The sequence below is a fragment of the Marmota marmota genome, unplaced genomic scaffold, assembly GCF_001458135.2.
Source record: "Marmota marmota marmota unplaced genomic scaffold, marMar, whole genome shotgun sequence".
NCBI lineage: Eukaryota > Metazoa > Chordata > Mammalia > Rodentia > Sciuridae > Marmota > Marmota marmota.
Genome location: NW_025999932.1, coordinates 35,981,825 through 36,006,423, shown reverse-complemented (window position 1 = coordinate 36,006,423; position 24,599 = coordinate 35,981,825). Strand labels below are relative to the sequence as shown.

The 24,599-nt window shown below is 44.8% G+C and overlaps 1 protein-coding gene across 1 annotated transcript in view; it reads left to right on the top strand.

Annotated features, from left to right (window-relative positions):
• The first annotated feature begins 665 nt into the window (after positions 1–665).
• Positions 666–24,599, top strand: part of Fam124a (family with sequence similarity 124 member A) — a 48,180-nt gene continuing 24,246 nt past the window's right edge. The window contains exons 1-2 of the mRNA XM_048800896.1: positions 666–1,075; positions 22,001–22,734. Of these exons, the coding sequence (XP_048656853.1) occupies positions 1,003–1,075; positions 22,001–22,734 (807 nt within the window). The 5' untranslated portion in view covers positions 666–1,002. The remainder of the gene's footprint in view (positions 1,076–22,000; positions 22,735–24,599) is intronic.

The window sequence follows — 24,599 nt, the reverse complement described above, 5'->3', positions numbered from 1 at the left end:
GCATGCTTCTTGTGATTTTTTTTTCTTTTTCTTTAAGTTTTGTATGTACTTTCAAGAAGCTCAGTGGAAGGAAAATTGGATGATTCAGAAAGGCAACATGAGACCAAGGAAATAAAAGGAGTGTATATCTATAAAATTAAACATAATTAAGCAGTTTATTTGCATAACTATGTCCCCTATCTACCCGGGCAGAATAAATCCCTATGCGCTTAAGTGATTAATTTCCTACCGAGAATAACTATGGGGCACTGGGGGGAGAAAAGAAATAGCTTCTACACCAAATTCCTTTCCAGAGAGGGAAGTCTTAACAACCACGCAAGTAGGGCAGAAATTTAGCAGAGATTAAGCAAGGCAGATCCTTGGCCGGATTCCCATTCTCATAACGGCTCAATGCCAGCCACAGGTTTTTCAGCATAAAATCCAAATGGGCCATTCACAGAGCCCTAACCCTGCTTTTTCGCTCCCCTACCACAGCCTACATCCCGTTACTCTAATATCCAGCAGGATTTCTTCTCAGTGGAACTGAAATCCATGGAAGCATCCCCGTGTCTTTGGTTCTGTGGGCAAATTAGCAGCCAAGGTTCTGTCCCCTCCCATAGAGATCCTTGGCTGACATCAGCAAATAAACACTCCCCATGGTGTGGTGGAACATTTGAAGGTGCTTATCTGCAGTGGGTTAGTCTTTGGGGAGACGTGAATCTGTTGAAAACTTTGGGGTTTTCTCTTCGGCAAAACAAACCATTTGAAAATTTGCCAGCAAATTAAGAGAGTCCCATAGTCTCATCAGAGGAATCCACAGAGCCTATAGGAAGGACCCCCCACCCCCATTGCCCCATTTCTCAAGTGCCTTCAAATTTTTGCTTTCAAATTCAGACATAACTATAGTTTGCACAGAATGAACCTCAGCACTGTAGTTTTCTAGTGGTGACATTTCTTTACCAGTCAAATGCTGTCCCCACTGTTTCAACTTGTAGCTTGAATAAGTCATGCAGATAAACAAAAATGACGTGTATTCCTATTAATACGGAGCTCTTGTGTTTCAGGTCTGACTACAGCCACCTGTCCTCCACCAGCAGTAAGTATTTTTAAGTCTTTCCACATTGTGTTTACAGTCCCCCTCGGGGTCAATGCCACAGGGGCCATCTATGTAGTACATGTTGAATTGGAAGTAGTGATCAACAAAGGGGTCCTGGACAAAGAACAATATGGGAACCTCGAACCCTGAGACTGGAGGCTTTTCCTGGAGAATTTGATCAGACCTTGTTTTCAGTACTGGATAGGCCCCTCCTGCGCCTGCAGAAACTCAGATTGAAGGATGTGCCCCAGGCTTTACCAGCTGCTTTCAGATGCTACTAGGAACACCTTCCCAGGGCAGCCTTAACTCATCCATTGGGCCCCCCTCCATCGAGTACCTCATCCTATTCCCACAGGCTAACAGAAAACTCAGAGCACAGCCACTGCGTCCTTTGGGCTGTTCTAACTCATCTCTGGGCAAATGTCTTCCCTTGTATTTCTGCCTCTGTGGGCAAATGTCACTGTCTCCTAATATGGAAGAAATGCCACCTGTGGCACAAATCCTGCTAGTGTGTTAACACCACCATCATAGACTCTCATTAGGCAATTTAGCTCTCATTTCTCACTTAAATGTGGCTAAAAAGAATGTAGATATTTCTACCAAACCATCTTTCTGTATTTGTAACTCTTATATTACAAGTGAACATTATATGTGGTTAAAAAAAAGATAGGAAATATGCTTATAAAGATGCTCTGAACTTTTTTTAAAAAGTGTTTATATTTAATATTAAAATACAAGTAAATGTATTCATGATAAATGATCCTTGGTGTCTATAAAGAATTTATAGAGATTAAAACCACTATATCAAAGCCATTCAGATCAATTCAACCCTTACTTTAAAATTAAAAAAATAAGATTTACAATAAGAGCCTTGATTTTTTTTAAATCAGTAAATACTGAATTGTTCTGCCCTATCTCACTATCCTGTTAAAACTCTTAATTCTAAATAGTTCCCCAGTGGAGAGACACTTAATTGGATTATTCTATTTATTGATGTTCTGGCTTAGTTTCCCTTTGCAATGAGGGACTATGGGAAAGCTGCATGTCTAGAATTGTAATTTAGTGTCAAATTATATTTAGTTATTAGTATAACTGCAGTGAGCAATTTCTGATCATTTTTAGCCAACCAGAGACCCAACGTTGCCCCATAGTTATTAAGAACCATTAGTAATCATGAAAATAATGCTCCAGTGATTTGCACTCATTCCCTGGAGCTTTTCTATTCCTGAAATCAGAGACAGCCTCTTGAACTCTCTGTCTCCCTGCCGCCATTTTCATTCCACTTAGTTTGGCCCAGAGGCTACATTTCTTTAAGAATGATTTTTCTAAAACACTTGCATGAAGCCTTTGCTCAGTTCATAGCTCTCAAATCAGTCCTCTGGGTCACAACAAAGCACCTCCCTAGTCAGTGAAACTGGTAATTTGGTTTGGGATGTTTTCTTCGCAGTTATTTTAATTGCAGTCTGAGTTGGAAATTCTCTTAGTACAGCTGGGATCAATACCCTGTTATTGCTCTTCCTTTCTCCTTTAAATATTGTAGTTCTGCCTCACTCTTCAGAGATGAGACTTCTTGGTGAGTGTATATGTGTGAGTATATGTGTGTGTTTTGGTTAGGAAATGTGTTTGGTTACAAGTACAAAGAAAAAAATGGTTAAGCACGTAAGGATTTGTTTTTCTCTATCATTTAAGAAGAAAAAAAGCACAGAGGTGGCAAGTTCAGGTCTGATGTAGAAGTTCCTCCAGTCATTCTGCTACACCACTCTCAGCTTTGGGCTTCCATCCTCAGGGTTGCCTCAGAGTTACAATAAGGATGCCTGCACCATAGCTGTTACATCCTTTTCTCAGCAAGAAGAAAGAAAAAGGAAGATCAGAGGGCACTTGCTGGCTGGGTCATCCCTTTTTTTTTTTGGTACTGAGGATTGAACATAGGGGCTCACTGAGCCACATGTTTTGTATTTTATTTAGAGACAGGGTCTCACTGAGTTGCTCAGCACCTTGCTGTTGCTGAGGCTGGCTTTGAATCCCAAATCCTCCTGCCTCAGCCTCCTGAGCCGCTGGGATTACAGGCGTGAGCCACTGTTCCCAGTTGGGTCATTTTTAAGGAGTCTTTCAAAGACTCTACCCAGCAGTTACTCTTATCTCTTTGGACTAGATGTTGGTTACGTATTTATCTCTAGTTACAAGGGGTTCTGGACAACATTGTTTTCTTTGACTACATTGCTATCCCTAATGCATTTCAGGTAGTAAAGAAGGAGAGTGGATACTGATGGGTCTTGCCTGCATCAGCACCCAGCTAGGAGCATAAATCCTGCCCCTACCCGCATGCAGGAGAAGGCCCTTTGAGCAGTCAGTGGAATATAACAGAGTAAACTTTATGAAAATAAAAGAAAAAAAAGTTTAAGTCAGGAGTCTTCAATCCACCCTTAAAAAAAAAAAAAAGTATTTTCCAAGTAGATTGTTAAAACAACATTTTTCAGCTGGGTACGGTGGCGCACGACTATAATCCCAGCAGCTCGGGAGGCTGAGGGAGGAGGATTGAAAGTTCAAAACCAGCCTCAGCAAAAGCGAGATGCTAAGCAACTCAGTGAGACTCTGTCTCTAAATAAAATACAAAATAGCCTGGGGATGTGGCTCAGTGGTGGAGTGCTCCTGAGTTCAATCCCCGATTCCAAAAATAAACAAATAAATAAATAACATTTTTCCACAAACTATATGATCATACTCAAGGAGCTAAGTAGAGAGAGGATTTGTTGTTTGTCCTGAAACACCGTTACTAGGCCACTCTTCTGTGTGGCCAGCAGGGTTGAGGGCTGCCCTGCAGACCCCATCTGTTGGTCCAGGAGCAATGCACCTGCACCTCATTGTCTTTCCACCTCCACGGTCAGCCTCTCTTGATGGAACGGCCTGTTTCTGAATGACTCCTGGTTCCTAGTTGGGACTTAGGCATCAGTGCTGATCATTTCATATTAGAAAATGGACTTGCCTGTGTCTGTGAGGGCCCTTACTCAACATTCCTTTATCTGTGCATGAGCTCACAGGAGCTTCCTGGGCTCGCCAGCCTCAGTACCAGGCTTGATGCCTGTTTTTCTGCAACTGGGTTTTTATTGCCAGGCATGACCTTGAGAGCTGCCTGCAAAGAACACCAGTCACTCTATTTGGTTCTTTTCCTTCAAAATGCGGGGGGTGGGGGCTGCCTTCTCATGCTGCTTGTCTTGATAGGAACAAAAGAAAGGTCATCTCTAAGGGAGAGGTACAGAATAGTGGTGTGGTGACATGTTATAAGTCTTCGTCCCTCATGAAAATAGAAAGAAGACCAGTAGAACAGAGGAAAGGGACCAGCAGAGGGAGGAGGACAGGGAAAGGGGAGGTACTGGGGAATGATGTGGGCCAGATTATATTATTATATGTGTTCATATATAAAGAAGTAACAACTAATCCCGTGATTATGTATAACTATAAATATAACAGTAAAAAATATGGAAAACGGGTAAGTTCTAGTTCTGTTCAACCACAAGTTAGCTTCATGCTTTCTGACCATTTACCTTCTGTCTTAGTCCAATTTCTTTTGTTATAACAAAATGCCTGAGACTGGTCACTTTATAAAGAAAAGGGGTTTATTTAGCTCACGGGTTTATCTGTTTGGCTTGGCAAGGTCCTCATACGACATTACAGTGATGCATGTGGAAGAAATTGGGTGGTGAGACAGGAACCCAGAGGACTGGTTGTTGCTCTTTAGTAGCAACCCACAACTGGGGAGCTAACTGAGGTGCCATAAGAACTGCATTAATCCCTTCTGAGTACAGCACCCCCCAACGACCTGTTTACCTCTCAGTGGGCCTCTCTATTTAAGTCCTACCACCTCCCACATCTCCACACTGGGAACCAAGCCTCCTGCACATGAACCCTGGGGTTTGCCCCCTATCAAGGGCAACCATAGTACCCCCTTTGGGCCTCGGTTTCCTCCTCTGTTGCATGATGTGGTTGGACAGGATGCCCCTAAGGACCCTCCAGAAGCTCTAGAATGCTAAGTTATGACCATCTTAGAAACTCCTCTAAAAACAGAATGAAGAAAGAAGAGAGGAGGAGGAGAGGAGGGAGCAGTCTGTACCTTTTCTCTTTGTTCTCTCTTGAATAAAAATCTAGAGGACTCTAAGGTTCATCCTTAAGTGAGGGCTGTCAAGAAGCCATCAGAGCTTCTTAACACTGTGAGCCGCCTCTGAGTCAGTAACGGTAGAGAGACTGAAGGAAGAGACAGCGCTGCTCTTTCCCCCACCCCATAAAGAAATGCCCGGGTCTAGGGCAGAAGAGGGCATGGGGATGGTTGGGCATCATCCTCTTCCTCAGCCTCACTGATCCCAGAATCCCACTTCTACTGCCTACGTCCTTTGTCACTTGCTGTCCAACTCCGGCGGGAGTGCTGAGGGCCCTGGTTTTGTTTGGGTGAATTTTTCCCAGATACACCTGGTCCATTTGCCTTTCTCAGATTACCAGAGAGGTCAGGCTTCTCCTTTATGCCTCCTGAAAAGCTAAACATAGTGTTGGTGCCCAGGTGATCTCAGTAAGTCCCCATACTTCCTAAGGAAGATTGAGTTTAATTTATACTCTCAGACTGTTAGGTTGTTGTTCCAGAAATCTGGTGAGAAGATCACCGAGCCATAATGGCACAATTTGCATTATTAAGTGATTTGAATAAAAGGGGGAATTTTTGTAAGTAGGATAAAACAAAAACAACAATTATGCCAGGGAAAAAAAATACCAAGAATGCCACATAATACTAATGAAATTCCCATCACGTGTGATTGAATATTTCCATTTAAATAAAGATCTTACTCATACTTGAAGAATTACTCTTAGAAGATATTGGGAGCTTAAACATTTTTAGAAATGTATAATGTGTCTTAAGGATATCTGGCCCCAGAATCATGCCAATAGAATGTCATCAAAGAATGAACTGGTTCTACCTGAGGCTGTTCTGAAGGAAACTTCTCTACTTGCCCTCCTAATTTCAGTCCTAAAATGGTTCCACCTCAAAAGTGAGGATAGTCACTAACTCTTTACCTGACACCTTACAAACTGCTGGTGACAGCAGGAATGCCTTGTGGCTTTATGCCCTTCCTACTGTTGCGGCTGGCAGGTGGGGTCTGCACAAGCTGCCGACCTCTGCAGCCAAGAAACGTGTTGCAGCCCTTAATGGTGGGCCGTGCCCTCCAGTGTTGCAGCAGACCCCAGAAGCTCACCACCGATTTCTTCTTTCTGGGTTCTTATTTCATGAATTTGAAGAATGAAATCCACACACAAAGATGAGTGTAAGTAGGCTTTGTTAAAGTGTCAATGGAAGCAGAACTCCCACAGGGTGAGAGGAGACCCAGTAGCGGTTGTCCCCTGAGTGTGCTAGTCTAGGGGTTTATTTAGTGCTTAGGTCAATGCTATTGGTCCAGATTTATGCTAATCAGAGTTTGGAAAAGTACTAGTGCACTTGGCTAACCCTGCAATCCCATTCAGGTCAGTTCCACTTCTATTTTCCTACCACTTGTGGGGAAACTAGAGGTTGAGATCACTGGACCGTGGATGCTCAGGGCTTCAGGGCCCATGGGTGCTATGCAGAACAGGCCTTGGCATCCACCAGTTCAGGCTGCTGCAGTGCTACAGGTTGGTGCACCCTGGCTTGCGTTGGCATGGGCTCACCCTCCCTGGGCTGGTGGGCTCCATGCAGCTGTGGCCCATGCTTGCTGCCCACACTTCAGCCCTGTTTGGTCCACCTCCCCACAGCACCAGGACAATAACTTGGCTTCAGTACTTCTCAAAGCACAGGTGGAAGCTGGTCATGATGGCATACACCTGTAATCCCAGGTACTTGGGAGGCTGAGGCAGGAGGTTGCTAGTGCAAGACCAGCCTGGGCAACTCAGCAAGAGACTGTCTCAAAATACAAAGGTGTGAATATAGCTCAGCTGGGTGGGCCTCTGGGGATGCAGTCCCCAGTACCCAGAACAAAAATACCCACAAATTGTCAAAGATGAATCGAAGTGATACTGAGGGTATGTCCCAGCCTCTGGGCAACATTCTGAGGAATTCTCTGGTCTGAGGAAATCAGGGAGGAATGGCCATGGACAATGTGCTTTGCTGATCTGAGCCTGGGAACATGTCATGAACTGGGTAAAGAAAAGAACAGGAGTCCCTGGATTTGTTCTTCAGCCTGCTCAGACCTCAAATTCTTTCTCTCCTTTTTTTCCATACTTTTCTTTCCCCAACTTCCTGAGCTGTCTTTCCAGGGACTCAGGCCCAGTTCCCTGCTCACGTCCTCACTGCTGCCCCAGAGCTTCCATGGGCTGTAGGTCCAATGGAGTCGTGCCCTATTGAATGTGCTCCTAAGTCCCTTCGTGGTCAATGGTCACTAGGCTACCTTGTCGCCGGGGGATAGAGACACGGAGTCAACACACAGACTCCGGAGCTGGTGAGAGAACTGGCTGGAGACCCACCTCAGGTCATTGTCCAGGAGCTCAGTTTCTTTTTGGAATGCACCCAACTGTTATAGGGTTCTAGTGGGGCTTGCCTGTCAATCATACATAAGCAAGACAATATCCATAAGCCCATCATCTTCTGCCTAACATAACCGCACTGTTAGGAAACTCTAAATATTGCTGTCGTGGCGGAAAGCAATCTGGAAGGGTCTTTGGCCCTTACTGAGTCAGGGGTTTCATGCCCTGAAGCCCCTGACTCTCGGTTTCCTGGCCGGGCAGTTTGGCAATGCCAACCACAAGTGCTGAGGATGGGGTTTCACCCCATCCTGCAGGCGCTCCTGTCAGGCCTCAAGGAAGGTAGATATTTCAAGCACTTCCGAGCTGCTGGTAGCTGCTAGCTGGGACTGAAAGTTATTCCAACACCCTATGACTTTCCTAGGACCATGATGTCTGTGAACTTCCCTTGAGGGAAGTTCCCAAATAGGCCCAGCTGGTGCTCTGGGCCTCTGAACACACCCTCATCTCAAGGGAAAAGGATCAGGTGGATCACAGGTGTTTTTCAAGTTGAAAAATCCAGGCATCTCAGCTGATGGTAAGGCCCTCTAACTAGTTTGGAGCCAATATAAGGGCTTGTCAATTAATTCTTCTCTGTTGTTCCTGGGAAAACATCTCCTCCCTCCTGGGGATCTCTTTTCCTGCATGTGTATCCCTCCAATTAAATACTATCATCTCCCTTTAATTTCTCAGTAGTTTCAGCTCTTATTCCAAGTTCAGGATACTGAGGCATTATATGTTTTGATTTTGGCATTGACCACATTTGCACGATCCCTTAGTGTTTTGGAGAGAAACCTGAGCTCATTGTGCTGTAATTTAGGAGTATGAAAAGCAACACACTAAACACAATTTCATTGTGTCAAGGACACATCAAGGAATGAACTGGTTCTATCTGAGGCTGTTCTGAACTCTAGTACTTATCACTGATGAGGAATACCTGAACAGATGTGATGTTTCCAAGTTCAAGAGCTAAATGCAGTCTTGGTTTAATGGAATATTTGTTATTTTGCTTCTGTTTTTATTAGAGAAGATAACTGTCAATCAGTTTTGTTCACTGTAGAGCCAGTTTTGATCAGGTCCCCTGAAAAGGAAGATCAGTATTTTGGAAGAACAACAGTGGTCAGTTTAACTTTGATCCATTCATGGACATTATAATCTTTATTTTTTCCTTCTGTGTACAATACTTTATCCCGTATCTTTCTTAGAATGAATATTATTTCAGAGTCTTATTCCATAAGATCTGGGCAAAGCTCATTAATTTATCTTTCTTTCCATTAATCTTCATGAAGAACAATATTAACCATTGAGCTAGTTTAATTTGGTGGTTAACATCGAGTTGGCAATGTGCTCAGGCTTGTGGGTAAACTAAAAACTACCTGTTCCGTCCGCAGCTTCACACCCCTGCTAACTACAGACAAGTCACCAATATTTTCTAAATTAGAATGTGGCCTCCTAGAGAAAGTTACTCGTTGGGGTATCTCAATTTAGCTCTCTCACTTTTTTCATCTATTTCTACTTCCTCAATTTCCAAAAGCTTTATTAATAATGCTAGTGATATTGTTTGGCATGCTGTTATAAACCCAACAGACATGAAACAAACTGAAGCATTGGAGCAACGATGTATTTATTTCCACATGGAAGAAAATCATAGGCTTCCAACTCCACAAAGTTGAGTGTGCAGCTTTCAGCAAATGAGTCCAAAATAAAAAGTCTTCCCATTTTTATTGTGTTGAAGGCCATGTTATAGCACAACAATAGTGTCCACACATAGCATTATTCCCAAAAGAGATTCAGGGTGTACTGCACAGCTGGATTGGCTCTGAGTCATCTTGATATATGGCCATGGCTGCAGAGACAGTGAGAAACCACTAAGAGGCAGTGCACATGGACAGATCAATCTGATCTCATCCACTCTTCCCTCCAAAGTGAGTACAGGATTAAAGACATTACTTAGAAGTTTCTATTGCATTCCTTGGCCTGGGCATCTGAGATACCTACAACTGCTGTGCCTGTAGCTGAGTGGGAGAGCACCCTTAGGGCTGCTTCTTCCCATGCCAGAGGACAACGGCTGCACTCCAGCTTGTCCTAACCAGGGAAAGATGAATCTGCTGGAAGCAGCTCTTCCCATGACCCTACATGTTGAGGCCTTCTGCCACAAGGATGTTCCTGGACCTTCCTGTTAGGATTGGAGCTATGTAGCTTGTAGGTGACACTAACAAAAAGGTCACAGGCCTGAAAGCACCATTTGTGGCATGTCTGGGTATTGCAACTACTCAAGAGGAGACTTACCTGCAGCCTCAGAACCACAGAACACAAATAGTTATGGACTGGGTATCCCACTGGTCTCATTTTGTCAGCTGCCCAGAGAAGGTATTCTTAGCTTAGAAGAACACATATAATTACCAAACTAGAAAATTTGCTGCTTGGAGTGTGGTCCATGAGCCACCATATCATCGCAGAAATGCAGAATCCCGGGTCCCACCCCTGAGCCAAATGAGTTGCATACACTGAAAGTTTAAGGAGTCCTAAGCCAGCCTATCTCCTCATTAATCAAAACTGCTCTTCAATCATCCCTGTTATATGTGGCTTATCTAAACTTCTTACAGTTAGATTCCAATTTAATACTGTAATCTATGGACTCTAGGACCTATATAACATCTGGATGGGAATTTCTCATTTGATAAATATTTGAATTATTTTATTAATAATTTTAGAAAAATAAAATTGTGTTCTTTCACTAAGCATGATTCATTTAAAACACAGAATATGTCCCTTATGTTTTGGGACTTTTGAGAAGCAGGAGGCAGTGTTACTTGTAGAATCCTGAGAGTTGCAATGAGATTAAATTAAACAACTGAGGCCAAAAACATTTGTGCATTTAGACGGTTATTTGATGGTGTAGAGTCTATGTTTTTCCTGAATAGGAGCCTGAAAAGCTAGACTATATTACTGTTTGACAGTTGATAAGAAAAAAGCAATAAGCAAAGATAGGCATCAGGAAATCAAAGGGTGAGGACAATATACCACAACAGACAACCCCTTTGATGCTTTGCTACACTGACATCCGTTTCCCAAAAAAATATGGTGTAGTCCTTCTGGCTTCAAAGATAAGTTTTAATTGTATAACTTCAACCACACAGAAGGTGTCGATTATTACCCAGGATATGAAAGAAAAATGGAGACAGACTTTCCTGACAGCATTTTCCCTGAGAAGCTGAAGTGCCACTCCAGGGACATCTGGTTTACCTGGGCCGTCAGTCCCCCAAGGGAAGGAAAAAGGAGGGGCACAGAGTGAGTAGCTGCCACCACACCTGCCCTCGATGTGCCTGGTGCGTTTCTTAATTTTAGAGCAATTTTTATTACTCGAGTAATACATGGTAACTATAGGTAACTATGGAAAATTCAGAAAATACAAATTGACAAAGATAAACACTCACCCAGAAACAACCATTATTCATGATTTGATGTCTGCCTTAATAGATTTTTTTCTGAGCATCTATATACCCATAGATAGATTTATCATTACCCAGACTGGCATTACGTGAATTTTATAGTCTAACTTCCTCACCAGCTATATTACAAGCATCTTTACCTGTCAGGAACTAACTTGTACAGCAGTGTGTGTGTGTGTGTGTGTGTGTGTGTGTACAGTATTGTGTCTGCACTGTGCTGTATTCATCGGTGCCCTAGTGTAGGTCATATGGCTCTAGACACTCTTTCACTATTACAAAACTCTATTGCACTGAGTCTTTGTAAATATCCTGCATTGTGAAGATTAACTCCTACAAGTGAAATTGCTGGGATAAAAAGATATGCAGTTTGTAAAGCTTCTGATATTTTCCAAAAGTGCATTTTACTCTCCCATTGATGTATGAACAAGCTAGGGTCTCATAAAAATTGTGATTTAATGTACAAAAAGGAGGTATGAGTGTGCACATGTGTGTATGTAGACATATGTGTGTATCTCATATATATCATTTATGTATTTATATAATACACTATATATATGTGTGTGTGTGTGTGCATATATACAATGCTATATACAATGGACAGAATTGCTCCTCTGTGGAATGTTATGAACAGGGAGACTCTCAGGCTTTGGAGATGATCAGGTTGATGTCTTTTCATTTCTCTCGCTGACAGTGTGGTATTCACTTCACTCCCAGTCCCACCTCAGGCAATAGTAATGGCTATCGCAAAACCATCATTGCTCTGCACAGGCTTTATGGGAAGTGTTTCCACTCCAGCAGTTTTTATCTTTATTCAGTATCTATACTGCTCTCTTTAATGTCTGATGGAATAATAAGTTGGAAGTATTTGGGGAATATTATGCAAAAAGACAGATCATAACCACTGAGGGCCTCCAATACTCAGAATGGACTAATAATGCTAAGAGAAACCCATTGGTCTCCTTCTGCCTTTCTTTTCTCTTTCTGCATATTTATTAAACTGCTATTTTGGACAACACAATGGTTATGGAAGGGAAGGAATGTTCTATCTGTTTTCACTCCCTCTCTTATTTTTATCTCACCCTAACATCTTCTGACATTATTATGGGCTCATAAAGGTAGTGAGGTTGAGCTGTTCAACCTGTGTTTGGAAGACTGGTTTTCCCTTTTTGTAGCAAGAATAGTCACAAGAAGCCTTTGCTTTGTCTGTTATGGGGAGAATTGGGCTTTCTCTGTGATTTCATAGTTCATCTGCAATTTGCCTCAGTCTGGAGCATCGTGAGGCTGAAATGTGTGAGGTCAAAGATCACCTGGACTGGATTCCAAGGTCTATGAGATGACATGTTTAAGCTGTCACCATCAGTTGGTGTCTCCAAAAGCCTCGCTCTTGCAATAAAGAGCCTTGCCATTCCAGCTGTTTTGTCTGCTGTGAGTTCAAAGAAATAACTTCAGAAACTTGAAAACTGGGTTTATCTTTCCCATTGCCCCCTGAAGCAGTGGACAGTCATGTCTCTATAAGTGGAGGGTCCCAGGGAGTAGAAAATTTCCCAGGAGAAGGGAAAGCTCATGAACTATCTCTACATTTCAAACTGTAACATGTGGAACTTACATTGGTATTTTTCTTTAATCTGTCCTATGAGAATGCCTTGCCCTCTCAGATAGTAAACTGCTCAAGGACAAGGTCAGGGTGTGTCTCCTGCTACTTTGTGGTCCTTGGAACCTTTAGCAGGCTTGGGCACCTTAGGACTGAGGCAGCTGAGATATAAAGGTCGGAGCCCCAAAGTGGGAGCTAGGAGATGGTCCTTGTGTCTCTACATGGGCTGTTGGCTAAATGGCCAACTTGGGCAAGTTGCCTGACTTCACCTGTAAACCAGGGACCTGAGTGAAAAGTCTCACCTGTGTTTAATTTTCTAGTCATGTCCAGTAAGCTTGCTCTCCAAATGGGCCCCAAAGTCCATATTTCCTAAGGAAACTTAGAAACAAGGATAGAAACACACACACTGCTGTTCAAATCAGTTTCCTGACAGGTAAAGATCATCTTCAAATTGGCAAAGCATTTGAATATTCCACTGAGTTTTAGGCCAAAAAAAAGTGAGTTCCCAAGTTCCATTTCCTACATTCCTAGTTTAATCCTGGACAAAGCCAGTGCCAGATTTCATTATTGACTTTTCTGCTCTAGCATCCAGGATGTATCTTATTAGCAGAGGCATAATGTCTTTTCTTAGAACAGATGTAATAGGTAATCATTGTTTGGTCTGATTTCTCAACATCCTGCCAGAATAAATTCCTTTTTAAAATAAATCTTCATTAATTTAATTGGTAGGACCCTCCGTCTACCTCTAGTGGAAGACCCAGAGGCCTGGGATTCCCTGATGAGCAAATCCCTGGGAGAGGATTTGGCTAACCTTCTCTTCTTTTGTCTCTTGTTTTGTTTGGGTGGATTTGCCTTATTTCTTAAAGCAAAATGAATATTAATTTCAGTCCTGTTATTTCCAAGCCCACTGTGCTTCCTCCACATCTACAGGATTGTGTTGAGATCTGGACTTTCTCAGGATGACTCTGCTTACCAAAGAAATTGACGAGCACAGAAGTGGTTTAGAAAGAATTAAGACCACTGAGCAGAAGAAAGGATCTGTGTAAAATGCCATGGTTTTCTCAGGCCTTTCAAGCCCTTGAATTTTTTATACAAACAGGGTCTTAGCATGTCATTCAGCATGGGTCCTTGGTGTGTCTCAGACCTGTGTCACCATCTCAGAAACCTTCAAAATCATCATAGTCCTAAGGACTTGCACAAATATGCTAGATCTGTTGAAGGGTTTCTAGCTGAATTTATTACAGGCTCATTGCATATGAGCCTCCTGGTCCTCTCACAGAATCGATGTCAAGCCACATCAGAATTTTTAAAAGTGTCTTTGTCATGTCTTTCCGGTTGGTCTCTGGCTTTTACTACCCCTTCCTCCTCCCATCAGTAGCATATGTTTCAGGAGTAGGGCCCTGATTAAAGCTTAGACATACCTCAAAAGTGAAATGGGTGGTCCTCTTGCAAGTGGAAGAAAACACAGGTCTCTAAAGTTATCTGCCTTCTCTCTATATTATTTATTTCTGAATAGTGTCCTGGTTTTGGAATGTGAATCAACAGGGGTTGTTGCTTCTGCAGCAGATGAGAAAAATCGAGAGCAGTCAAATAGCTGCAGTTATGGCAAAGCGTCCTACTTACAAAAGTTTGAAAGGGCCCAAGCATCAGAAAGATCCCATAGTGTTCTCTTCTGCCAAATGGAAATCCAGGTTTTGGCTTAACCATTTCAGCCAATGTTCGATTTGTCAGGTAGGCAAAAGATCTGGAAATTCAGACCAAGGGAGGAAAATCTTGTTATCCATGTTATAAACTCAGTGTATATCCCCTGTATGCCACCTCAGTGCCACCACATTCCACAGTTCCTAACACTGCTTCTGACCCTGCTGGGTCTGACATCGGGACCAGCCTTACCACTTTGATTGACAGCCCAAAGTTGCAGGCTGATCTCCAACCTTGTCAAATTATAAAGCTACTGAAAATAAAGAAAACCTGAGATTTTTTTATCTTAAATCTTGGTAGGATATGGAAATTGCCTACCATTTTCTCATTAGTTCAGAGGTTCAAAGAACTGGCTTTTAAAAAAGAAATGAAAAAAGCAATGAAGGCAGGGTACTCATTGCATTTCAGATGAATAGACTCTCCCTGAAGGAATTTGGAAGCCCCTTCCCAAGGGCATTTATTTCTGGAATTCTGGCTTCATGGAAGGCCAGGGTGGGGTGGCCCTCTGGAGCCTTTCTTTCATGTCTTCTGACATGATCTTGATTCACAGGGCCAGCCGGCACCCTGGACATATCTTGGTTGTGTGTCTGACACTCCACCACTACCACCATCACCTCCCTTGGGTTTTCTGCCACCGGGGCTTGTGGGTTGGTTGGCAGGCCAGTATCCAAGGCCTGGGAGCTATTCATTGACACAGAGTGGTGCTTTAGAAATGCAAATAGAGAGTTTATTCACCCTTATGAGTGTGAGGTTACCGGCCTCAATCCAGGTTACCTTCCCTAAACCAGGCGGCCCATAGAAACCAGACGTGCCTTGGTGCAGTCTGGCAGCCTTCTGGGTCTCATGCAGCACTGAGGTGTTAAGCAGTATTTTGGGCACTAGAAAGATGTGTGGTGATCTATTCAGTAACGGATAAATGGTTATGGCTGCTGCTTTAAAAAACATCTCCTTATAATCACATTGAACATGCATTTGCTTAGTAAAGTGTCTATAGCCACCTAGTTTCATCTTATATATTTATTTGTTTATTGTCTGTCTCCCCCACTAGATTATAAGCTCTATGAAGGCAGAGACTTTTTTTTATTTTCCATTGCATCCCATAGTGCCTAGAGCATGATATGTGCTCAATAAACATTCCTTGATTAAATAAAATTATTGCAACTGATTTGCAAAGTGTCAGTGACAGTCTGGGTTAAGATGACAGCAATATCAATAGTTGCTTAAAAATTCTAGAAAGGTAGTTGAACTTGTCATATCCTGATTCAAGTACAGGTAATCCCATCAGAATGAGAGACCTTGACCTTCAAGTGGGCATGCCTGCTCTCAGGCAGCAGGTGCTTTAGGAACAAACCGGTTTGCCAGTTCTAGCAGGTGGTCCAGTCTGGGAGGCACCAGATGGTGGGGGACAGTGCAGGCGAGGCTTCTGGGAGGTCCCAGGCTGCAGAGGGTGGCGGTGTGGGGCCCTGGTGCAGGCAGCACAGAGGTTACCAAGTGGCAGTCTGCCATCCAGAAGGGCCTTGGTCCCCTGCCCCCTCCTCCATAACACTGGAGCATAGGATTTCCACCTAAGCAACACGGTCCTTCCCTTCACTGCAGGATCACCCACCCAAATTGGCTGAAGGAGCAGAACCATAGGGGCAGAACCTCAGCAAAGCAAGCTAAGGTTTGGAGGGAAAAAAAAATACCAACAGGTTAATTTTAAGGATGGTGGGCTTGGGAGGTGACAGAGCATGACGCAGGGGTCAGGGAGACATTTAGAGTTCAGACAGATCTGGGGTGAGGGCAGCCCCATCTCTAGCCAAATGGCCTTGAGCAAGTTAGTTTACATTTCAGCTACAAAATGGAGAGACAATGCCTCTGTCCTAGCATTGTTTCAAAGATTAAGTGAGATAATGTATATGAAGCATTTAAGACAGTGCCTGGCAGATAGTAAGCATTTAATAAATGTTTGATATTGTCTATACTTTTTTTTTTCCCCTGCTGCTAAATTTAGGTGGCCAAGAGGATATGTACAGCCAAGGAGAAAAACGTGACAAATACCCAGGCTGTCTGTGCACTTTCTGCCTCATAGAAGGCATGACCTGGCGCTGCTTTCCTTCAAATTATTTCGGTTTTACATTAGCAAAGGAAACACTACGTGTCAATCACACAAGAGGCTTCCTCCTCACTTCTGGAAAACGCACACTCACTTGAAAGCCTGGTTGATACCGTGTGACTGGCTCCCGTGCTCTAGCCAGCCGTGGGCAGGGCCTGCCTGCTGCCAGTCCCTGTCTGCTTTTTCCCAGACTGAACAGGTGCTCTCTGAGGTCTTTGGAGAAGACAGGTAATAGATACGATAACGGCAGAGCGCATCCCCTGGATGTGTTGCCTCAGCTTCTCTAGGGAGGCCTGGAGGCTTTTCATGACAATTAATTATTCACATTTTCTCTCCTTCCCCTCAAATACTTGGTTTCCCATTCAGCTCCACACAGGCAGGTTTCCCTGGGGCGTGTGTAACCCTAGCACCCGACGACAGTTTGGGGCTGCTTCCCATGGTTCTTTGAGTCTGTGTTTCAGGGTCACATGCAGTGGCCTGAGCATATGAATGCACTACCCATTCTCCTTCGCTCTCCTGGGGCAGGATTTTGGCCCCTTCCATCTCCCTGATTCATGCAGTGCAGAGGGGACCGGCTCTTGCTTCTCCTTGCCCGCTTGCTCTTGGCTGCAGCCAGCGCTGCTGGGCACACTGGGGCCTAATGGAATGCCTCGCAGCCCGGCCCCCGTGCGAGGCCGGGCATCCTGCCCTTTTGCAGAGCTGTAAGCACTCACTCACCCAGGCAGGCCTCACCATGGCCTTTGTTACTGCTCTCCGGGAAACCTTTGTGTGGCTGCTAGAGGTGGCACAAGGCTGAGCGCCCTGACAACTCTGTTTGGGAGACTCAGATGCCACCTCCCCCAGGGCCTCTCCACGCCCCAGGCCTCTCCCTCCCCTGGCGGCAGGCTTTCTCAGGGTCAGTGTTCTGCTTTTCTTTCACCAGGGCGCCCACTGTGCTGTGGGCCTGTTTGAGCTGCCCACAGGGCAGCGCTGAGATAAAAAGACCTGGGCCTGAGCCAGCAGGGAGGCAGCTTCTGGCCCCAGAGACCAAGGAACAGAAGAAAGAGATGTAAATGAGCGTCCAAGACATGAAGCTATTGGCTGGTGGCCAGGAAAGCAGCCAATAGAAGGAGGTGGGAGAGTCACGAAGAGGGGCAAGGGCAAGGGGGTAGCAGCGTGGCCAGACTGGGTGAGAGTGGCAGCTGGTCATTCTGTTGAGAAATGGATTCAGCAGAGAGAAGGGCGCCCTGGTACCCACGGATCTCGATGCTGCAGAGAGTATCCAGCTACTTCTTACTTCTGTGTGTCCTTGGCAAGTGACTTCACTTCTTTGTGCTTTTATTTCCTGCTCTTTAAAATGGGGACAGTAATAACACCCCCTTCCAGGGTTTTTGCAAGGATTAAAAAGCTCATGTGTGTAGAACACCAGGAAAGGATGCATGTTAGCAATCGGGTCACCTGGGTCTCTGGCTGCATGCACACCCCGTGGCTGGGTCAGGATCTTACAGGGACCACCTGATGCTCCCACAACTTGTTTTCCTTCACTCCATGTACCTTTTGTTTTGTTTTGTTTTTCCCTTCATGGAACTCATCTGTAATTTGCTCAGGCAAATTTCTTCACCTTCAGATTGCTCAAAGCCTTTCTGTCCTTTTCCATGTACATTCATTGAAGTTTACCAAAGATGGGTCTCCAGTACTGGGAGTTCAGGGCATCATGGAAGAGGGAGATCTACACGTCACTGATGGTGACACCTTCTCCCTTTAATGGAGTGACTGACTGGGGGAAATTTCATTGGTTTGCCTGGTCACTCCTTTGCTTCCACTGCACTTCTGCTGATGGTGGTGTTAATGTCCAACGAAATGGAAAGAAGCCAGGCCGGCAGAAAGAGCAAGCAAGAGCCAGATAATCCCTGAGTTCTGATCGTTCTCCAAGTCATTGCGATGAATTTTCATGATTCGTGTTAATATGGGGGCACACAGTTCCCAGATAACTGTATAAAAACAAGGATATGGTCTAAAGGTAACAGATCCTTCCTTAAATTCAACCCACCACCTCAGCAAGGCAAAGGTCTGATTGCCAAAAGGACATCCCTCCTGGAAGTGACCCACACATCTCAAGCCCAGTGGCCAAAATGGGACTCTTCATTCCTGTGCTTCTGCCTCTGTTTGCTCTATCAGTTAAACATCACATCAGATCACTTACTCAGCCAGAAACACTATAGGACACTCCTCTCCTCCTTCTCCTGCATATCCCTCCCCGTACCTGGGGGCTCCTGGACCTGTCACCACGTGCCTCCTAAATAGTCCATGACTCCGTGCCTCTTCTATTTAGCCTCTGATTCTGTCAGCATCCATAAATATGCTGTGCAACATCCACTCCCACTCAGGTTCACAGCTTGGAACAAGTCATTTGCTTTGCCTCCTGCACCTAGAGTCAGAGAATCTAGACCAGAATGAGCCAGATGGCTCTTAGCGTGTCTCCGGCGTCTGAGAGTCATGGGATCAAGACTGGGCTCAGCTAGGGTGACAGCTCCATGTGTGTCTCATCTTCCTCCTGGCACCAGAAGGCCAACCCGAGCATGTTCTTGTAGAAACAGCAGAAGCACAGGAGGTCAGCCAAAACACGTCACAACTCACTTTCTCTGCCAAACCTAAGCAAGTCATCTAATCCCAGGTCAAAGAGTGGGGAGTACATGTCACATTATTTAAAGTCACATGGCTAAGAGTGAGCATACAGGTAGGTCACAAAGCTCAGGCCAGTTATGCAGCCTGTGGCCAGGTGTTTGTTATCCCTTGTGTGGACTCTTTGCTGACCCCTTAGCTCCCTATTTCATCTATAGTTAACCTCCTCCCTGACTTGATCCTGACACCCTTGTGTTGAAACCTTCCGTCACCCACCCAACTGAGCTGACGCCCCGTACAACTTGGCTCCAACTCAGTTTTCCAGTGGCATCTGTTGCCATGTTTCAGAACGACTCGCCACCCCCTTCCAAATGTGCTTGTTTTTTTGTACAGTTTTGTACCTTCATACCCGGTCTCCCTCTTCCCACAGGAATCTCTCCCACATTTGAGGTTATTATAAGTGAGATGCCGTTTACCCTTCAAGATCCAGTTCACATGGTGCCTCCTCTAGGAAGCCTTCTCAGGAGACCTGGAGAGAAAGAGTTGCTCTTTCCTCTCTCAGATAATCATACTTAATTCTTCCCCAGAGAGAGGGAGGGAGAAAGGGGGACAGTTTAATTAATTCCCCTGCCATTTTAGTCTGTGATTATGGAAAACTGGGACCACTTTAGTCATCTTTAGGTTCCAGAAGCCTCTCAGCTCCCAAAAGCCTCTTATAGAGGGATGAGGGCTTGGTTTGCTGAGTGGGCGAGTTTAGTCTATTATATGCAGCCCTGCAGCAAGCTGGGTACTTCATCTGGTGTTCAACCAAAGAAACGTCAGCACATCTGGCTGTGTTGTCGTGTCGTAGATCAGTACCACCCAAAACTTTATTGAAAATTCAGGGGATTTTCAGTGGTAGTATTGTCTTTAGGTAATCCTTATCTGGCATTGATTTCAGAATCTGACTCCTACTCCAAGATGTTATGCTACTGCATTCCTTATAGGCATGTTTCAGAGTGAATTTCCATTTTATATGTCCGTTTCCCACCTAAATGAACTTCTGAAGTTCTCACCTGCAGTTTATGGTTCTTTTCAAGTGCTGCTGCCTGGGGTTGTGCAGGTTATGCACTGCACAATTCTAAGGTAGTATGTTTGTGCCAGAGTCTACATAAACACACTCCCAGCTGGTCCTCAGTGGTGCCAGCGTCCTTGGGTCCCTAGGGCCTTGTACATATCGATTGCTCAAGAAACGTATGACTGTGTGAATGAGAGTGAAGGCAACAATAAAATGAACTGTGTTCAAGTGAGATATTTAACGGGATGAAAATTCAGGCATATTTGATCCAACAAAATCAAAGCCCTGTTATTACAGGTGCACATGGGTGAAATGGACTCGGTCCCACTCAGAATATCTTGTTTACCTACCACACACACATACACACACACACACATTAAAAAAAAAAAAAAAACTTTGATCCTGTAAATGGATTGAGATTTACAGTTCATACTAGCACATCACACTTAGCAGACATTACTGACCGCTGGTCACTCTCTGCCTAACATCCCTAGTAGACTTTGTGAGGTTCATGGGTAAAGACAGGTCTAGATAACAGATAATCAACAATTGGCCTAAAGAGATCTTCATTGCTCTTAGATTTGATCAAAAATAATTATATGAATTTGTGTAAAATTTATAAAAATAGGCAAATAAGAGCATCTTTTGAAAGAGCAAGCCTTTTCCAGGTGTAATTATCCGAGTTAGGAATGTGCCACTATGGCCAGCACATAGGACACCCCATGGGAATGTGTCACCAAGTTGCACAGTCATCTTCACACTTGCATTGGATGCTTGTAGGTGTTCTGACAGAGGACCGAAGGAGGTAGCTGACCCATTCAGAATGTACAGGCCACTAGGGGGACATGGCCCAACAAGAGTCCCCAAAGACAGCCTGACCTGGGCACTACTAGTCCCCTCATGTTCCCCCACCCCTAACCACTGCTCCAGTGAGCTCTGACAGACAGCAAGGACACTGCACTTGTCCCCTGTCATCGATTAGAGTGTTCTCCAGAAAGGCAAGCACATTGTCCTCTTCTGTATTCCCCGTGCCTTGCTCAGTGCCAGGCACATAGGAAGAAGCATTAAATAACTAATAAGTGATTGAGCAAAAAAGAAAAAATTCATCATATCAGAGGGGTGCTGCAGTACTAGAAATGTCTAGTTCACTTTTGCATCACACACACAAAAAAAATGCCATAGAGGAGGAAAAGTTTAATTTGGGCTCCATTGCTCAGGGCCCAAGGTGAGGCAGCACATCATGGGGAAGGGCCCAGCAGAGGAAAGCTGCTTGGCTCATGTCAGGGTCAGAAAGCAGAGATAGGGAGGGGAAAGGGGTCACAGGGAATCTGCACCCTTCCAGGACATCCCCCAGTGATCCACCTATCCCCCAGTCACACCCCACCTGCCTGTAGTTACCACCCAGTCCATTCAAACTAGGGTGGTCAGATTAGGTTACAGCTCTCACAGTCCAATCATTTCACCTCTGAATATTCCTGCATTAACACAGGAGTATTTGGGGCTCTCCTTATCCAAACCATAACCATTTGCAGGGTAAGGCATCACAGTTATTTTAGGCAGTACCAAATGGCCTGCAGATGATGGTGACACAGAATCTTCTCTTTGGGCTCCTTATCCCTTTCAAATCAGCAGAGCCTTGACTGTTCACCCAAGCTGATGACATGGGGGACCCCAAAGTTTCCTTAAGACTCGCCACTTGGACACCATTCCTAGCAACAGCCCCTTCCTCTCTGGAAGCTAGGATGCTGTCATAGTTTTTTGCATGTTAACTTGGGGTCAGAAAGTCATATATCATAGATTCAGATGAGTTAGAATTTAGCTTCTCTTCCTGCCAAGGTGGCGCATGTTGTCACCTTGCACCCGAAGGGAGTAATCGTTCTCATTCATTCGTTCATTATTGTATCTGTGCTCCTAGGTGAGCTTTCGGTGGAAGAGGCGCAAGACCCTTTCCTGGTTAGCATACACATCATCGCAGACCCCGGGGAATCCCAGCCGCTGCAGGAGGCCATCGACAAGGTGTTGGCATGGATCCACCCTGACCTTCCCCTGTTCCGGGTGTCTGAGAGGCGGGCTGGGCGGCGGCGGAGGAAGCCCCCCAAGGGGGCGCAGCCAGCACTGGCGGTGGTGCTGTTCCTGCAAGAGGAATACGGTGAGGAGCAAATCTTGCAGCTCCACCACATGCTGCAGCGGCCACCCTGGCGCCACCACCACACGGAGCGCGTGCAAGGCAGGTTCCTGCCCTACCTGCCCTGCAGCCAGGACTTCTTCACGCTGGCCCCCGGGACCCCTCTGTGGGCCATCCGACCTGTGCACTACGGCAAGGAGATCGTGCGCTTCACCATCTACTGTCGCCACGACAGCTACGCTGACAGCCTCCAGTTGTATGAGCTGATCCTGCGCCGGAGCCCCAGCCAGAGGAAAGCGGACTTCTGCATCTTCCCCATCTTCTCCAATCTGGATGTAGACATCCAGTTCTCCCTGAAAAGACTGCCCTGTGACCAGAACCCGGTGCCCACCGACTCCTCTCTGCTGGAGTTCCGAGTCAAGGACATAGGCGAGCTGGTCCCTCTCCTGCCCAACCCCTGCAGCCCCATCAGTGAGGGTCGCTGGCAGACCGAGGATCACGACGGCAACAAGATCCTTCTGCAGGTACCTGGGTTGCTCTGTCTGTCTGTCTGTCTAGGGAAACTGTGAAGCAAATCAGTTTGCCAGAAACCCTGGTCCCTGTTAAAGAGCCAGCAGTTAGAGACAAGGAGAAATCAGTGGCCTTGTCTGCCCCAGACCATATCACCATGTCTGCATACTCCATCCAAACAAAAGAGGAGGATGAGGGCCTCTTCACCATGGCTCTTTTCATTCTGCTGCAGTGGCACAGGCTCAGTAAACCTAGGCACCTTCTCCTTTGCCCTCCCCCCACATTGAGCACCCACTAACTGCCCCTGGCCCCAGGGGATGTCACAAGAGGTTCTAACCTGGGGAACTTGCTATTAAAGGTTCCTGGCTCTATTCCTTCACACTTGGGGAGTTTGTACTGTGTAATCTTCACTCTGAAAAAGGAACTTCAGGAAAGCTCGTGTGTTGGACAATTGTTAAGTATGTGTTGTTGCCTGGAGAAGACATCTGTTCCCTTCCTCTGTCACCTCCCCTACATTCTCCCCTCCCACCCTCCAATGCTGGCTTAGGTTGTTAAAATTCATGGTCCTGTGAAAACATGACTTCCTTCTCAACATTGAAGGTGTAAGAGATGCCTTTGGAGTTTCTGCATTCACTCAGCCAGGGAAGGGTTGAGCAAACACATTTTTTAATTTGTTGTAATCAGTTATACACCACAGTAGAATGCATTTATGCACTTTGATATATCATACATAGATGGGATATAATTTCTTATTTTTCTGAATCATATCGGTGCCAATACCATGCCACTGTAGATACCACTGTAGCTCTGTGGTATCTCTGGTATTGTGATGCCTCCTGCTTCACTTTTCTTGCTAAGGATTGCTTTAGCTATTCTTGGTCTCTTATTTTGAGTGAACATTTTAAGGACAGGAGACTGACCCAGTTCTTCCATGGCCAACACCTTGGTGGCATTACTGGCTGCCTTTCTCCTCTCATCCTTTCAGTAGGTATCCCAAATTCACTAGAAATAATTGATTATATTCAATAATGCCTAGAAATTGAAGAACTTCCTATACCTAGCCTTACCTCATGAGCTCTTTCCAACTCAGGCCCTTCTTGAATTAATAGGTAAGGCAGTTCTGGTCCATAGCACTTTGTTTCTCTGAAAAACCTCAACCTCTGTCATCCCAGTCTTCATGTTTCTCTACCTGAAAAGAGAATGCTTATAGCCACTTGGGGGACATTGCCTCCAGAGGTGCAGGTGCAGGTAGTAGAATCACAGGTGGTTTCACAGTAAGCCCCAGAACTGTACTCCTCATATGATGAGATTAAATGAGAATTTGGCACATGTCAGATGACTGGTCCAAAATGCAGCCAAGGCGCATTGCTCAGGCCAGAAAGGTCACTTTGACCAAGCATGGTGGCATATAACCATAGTCCCAGCTAATCAGGAGGCTGAGGCAGAAGAATCACTTGAGCCCAGGAGATCAAGGCCATCCTGGGCAACCTGGCAAGATTCTGCCTTTAAAAAAAAAAAGTCACTTTGAGATGTTTACCTTTTATAGGAATCAGATAATTTTCAGATTTCCTCTTGAAGAAACTAAGTAACGTTGCTTTATTATTGAGTAAACTGATTTGTACCATTGGGTCTATAATCCCCTTTGAAATGTGAGAAAATTTTTCATCTGCACTCACAGACTGCCAATTCTTTATGCAAAATATAATACAGTAGCACCAAGTAAAAGCTAATGAGATGCAAAGGATTATGTTTATACGAAAAGACCAAAATGAATGTGATTATTTCTGAAGTGATTTCTTCCTTTTTGTAGTAATGAGAGGGGTTTTTTCTCTTGATCCTTCTAATAACATAAATGAAAGAACAAAGTATGAAAGCATGG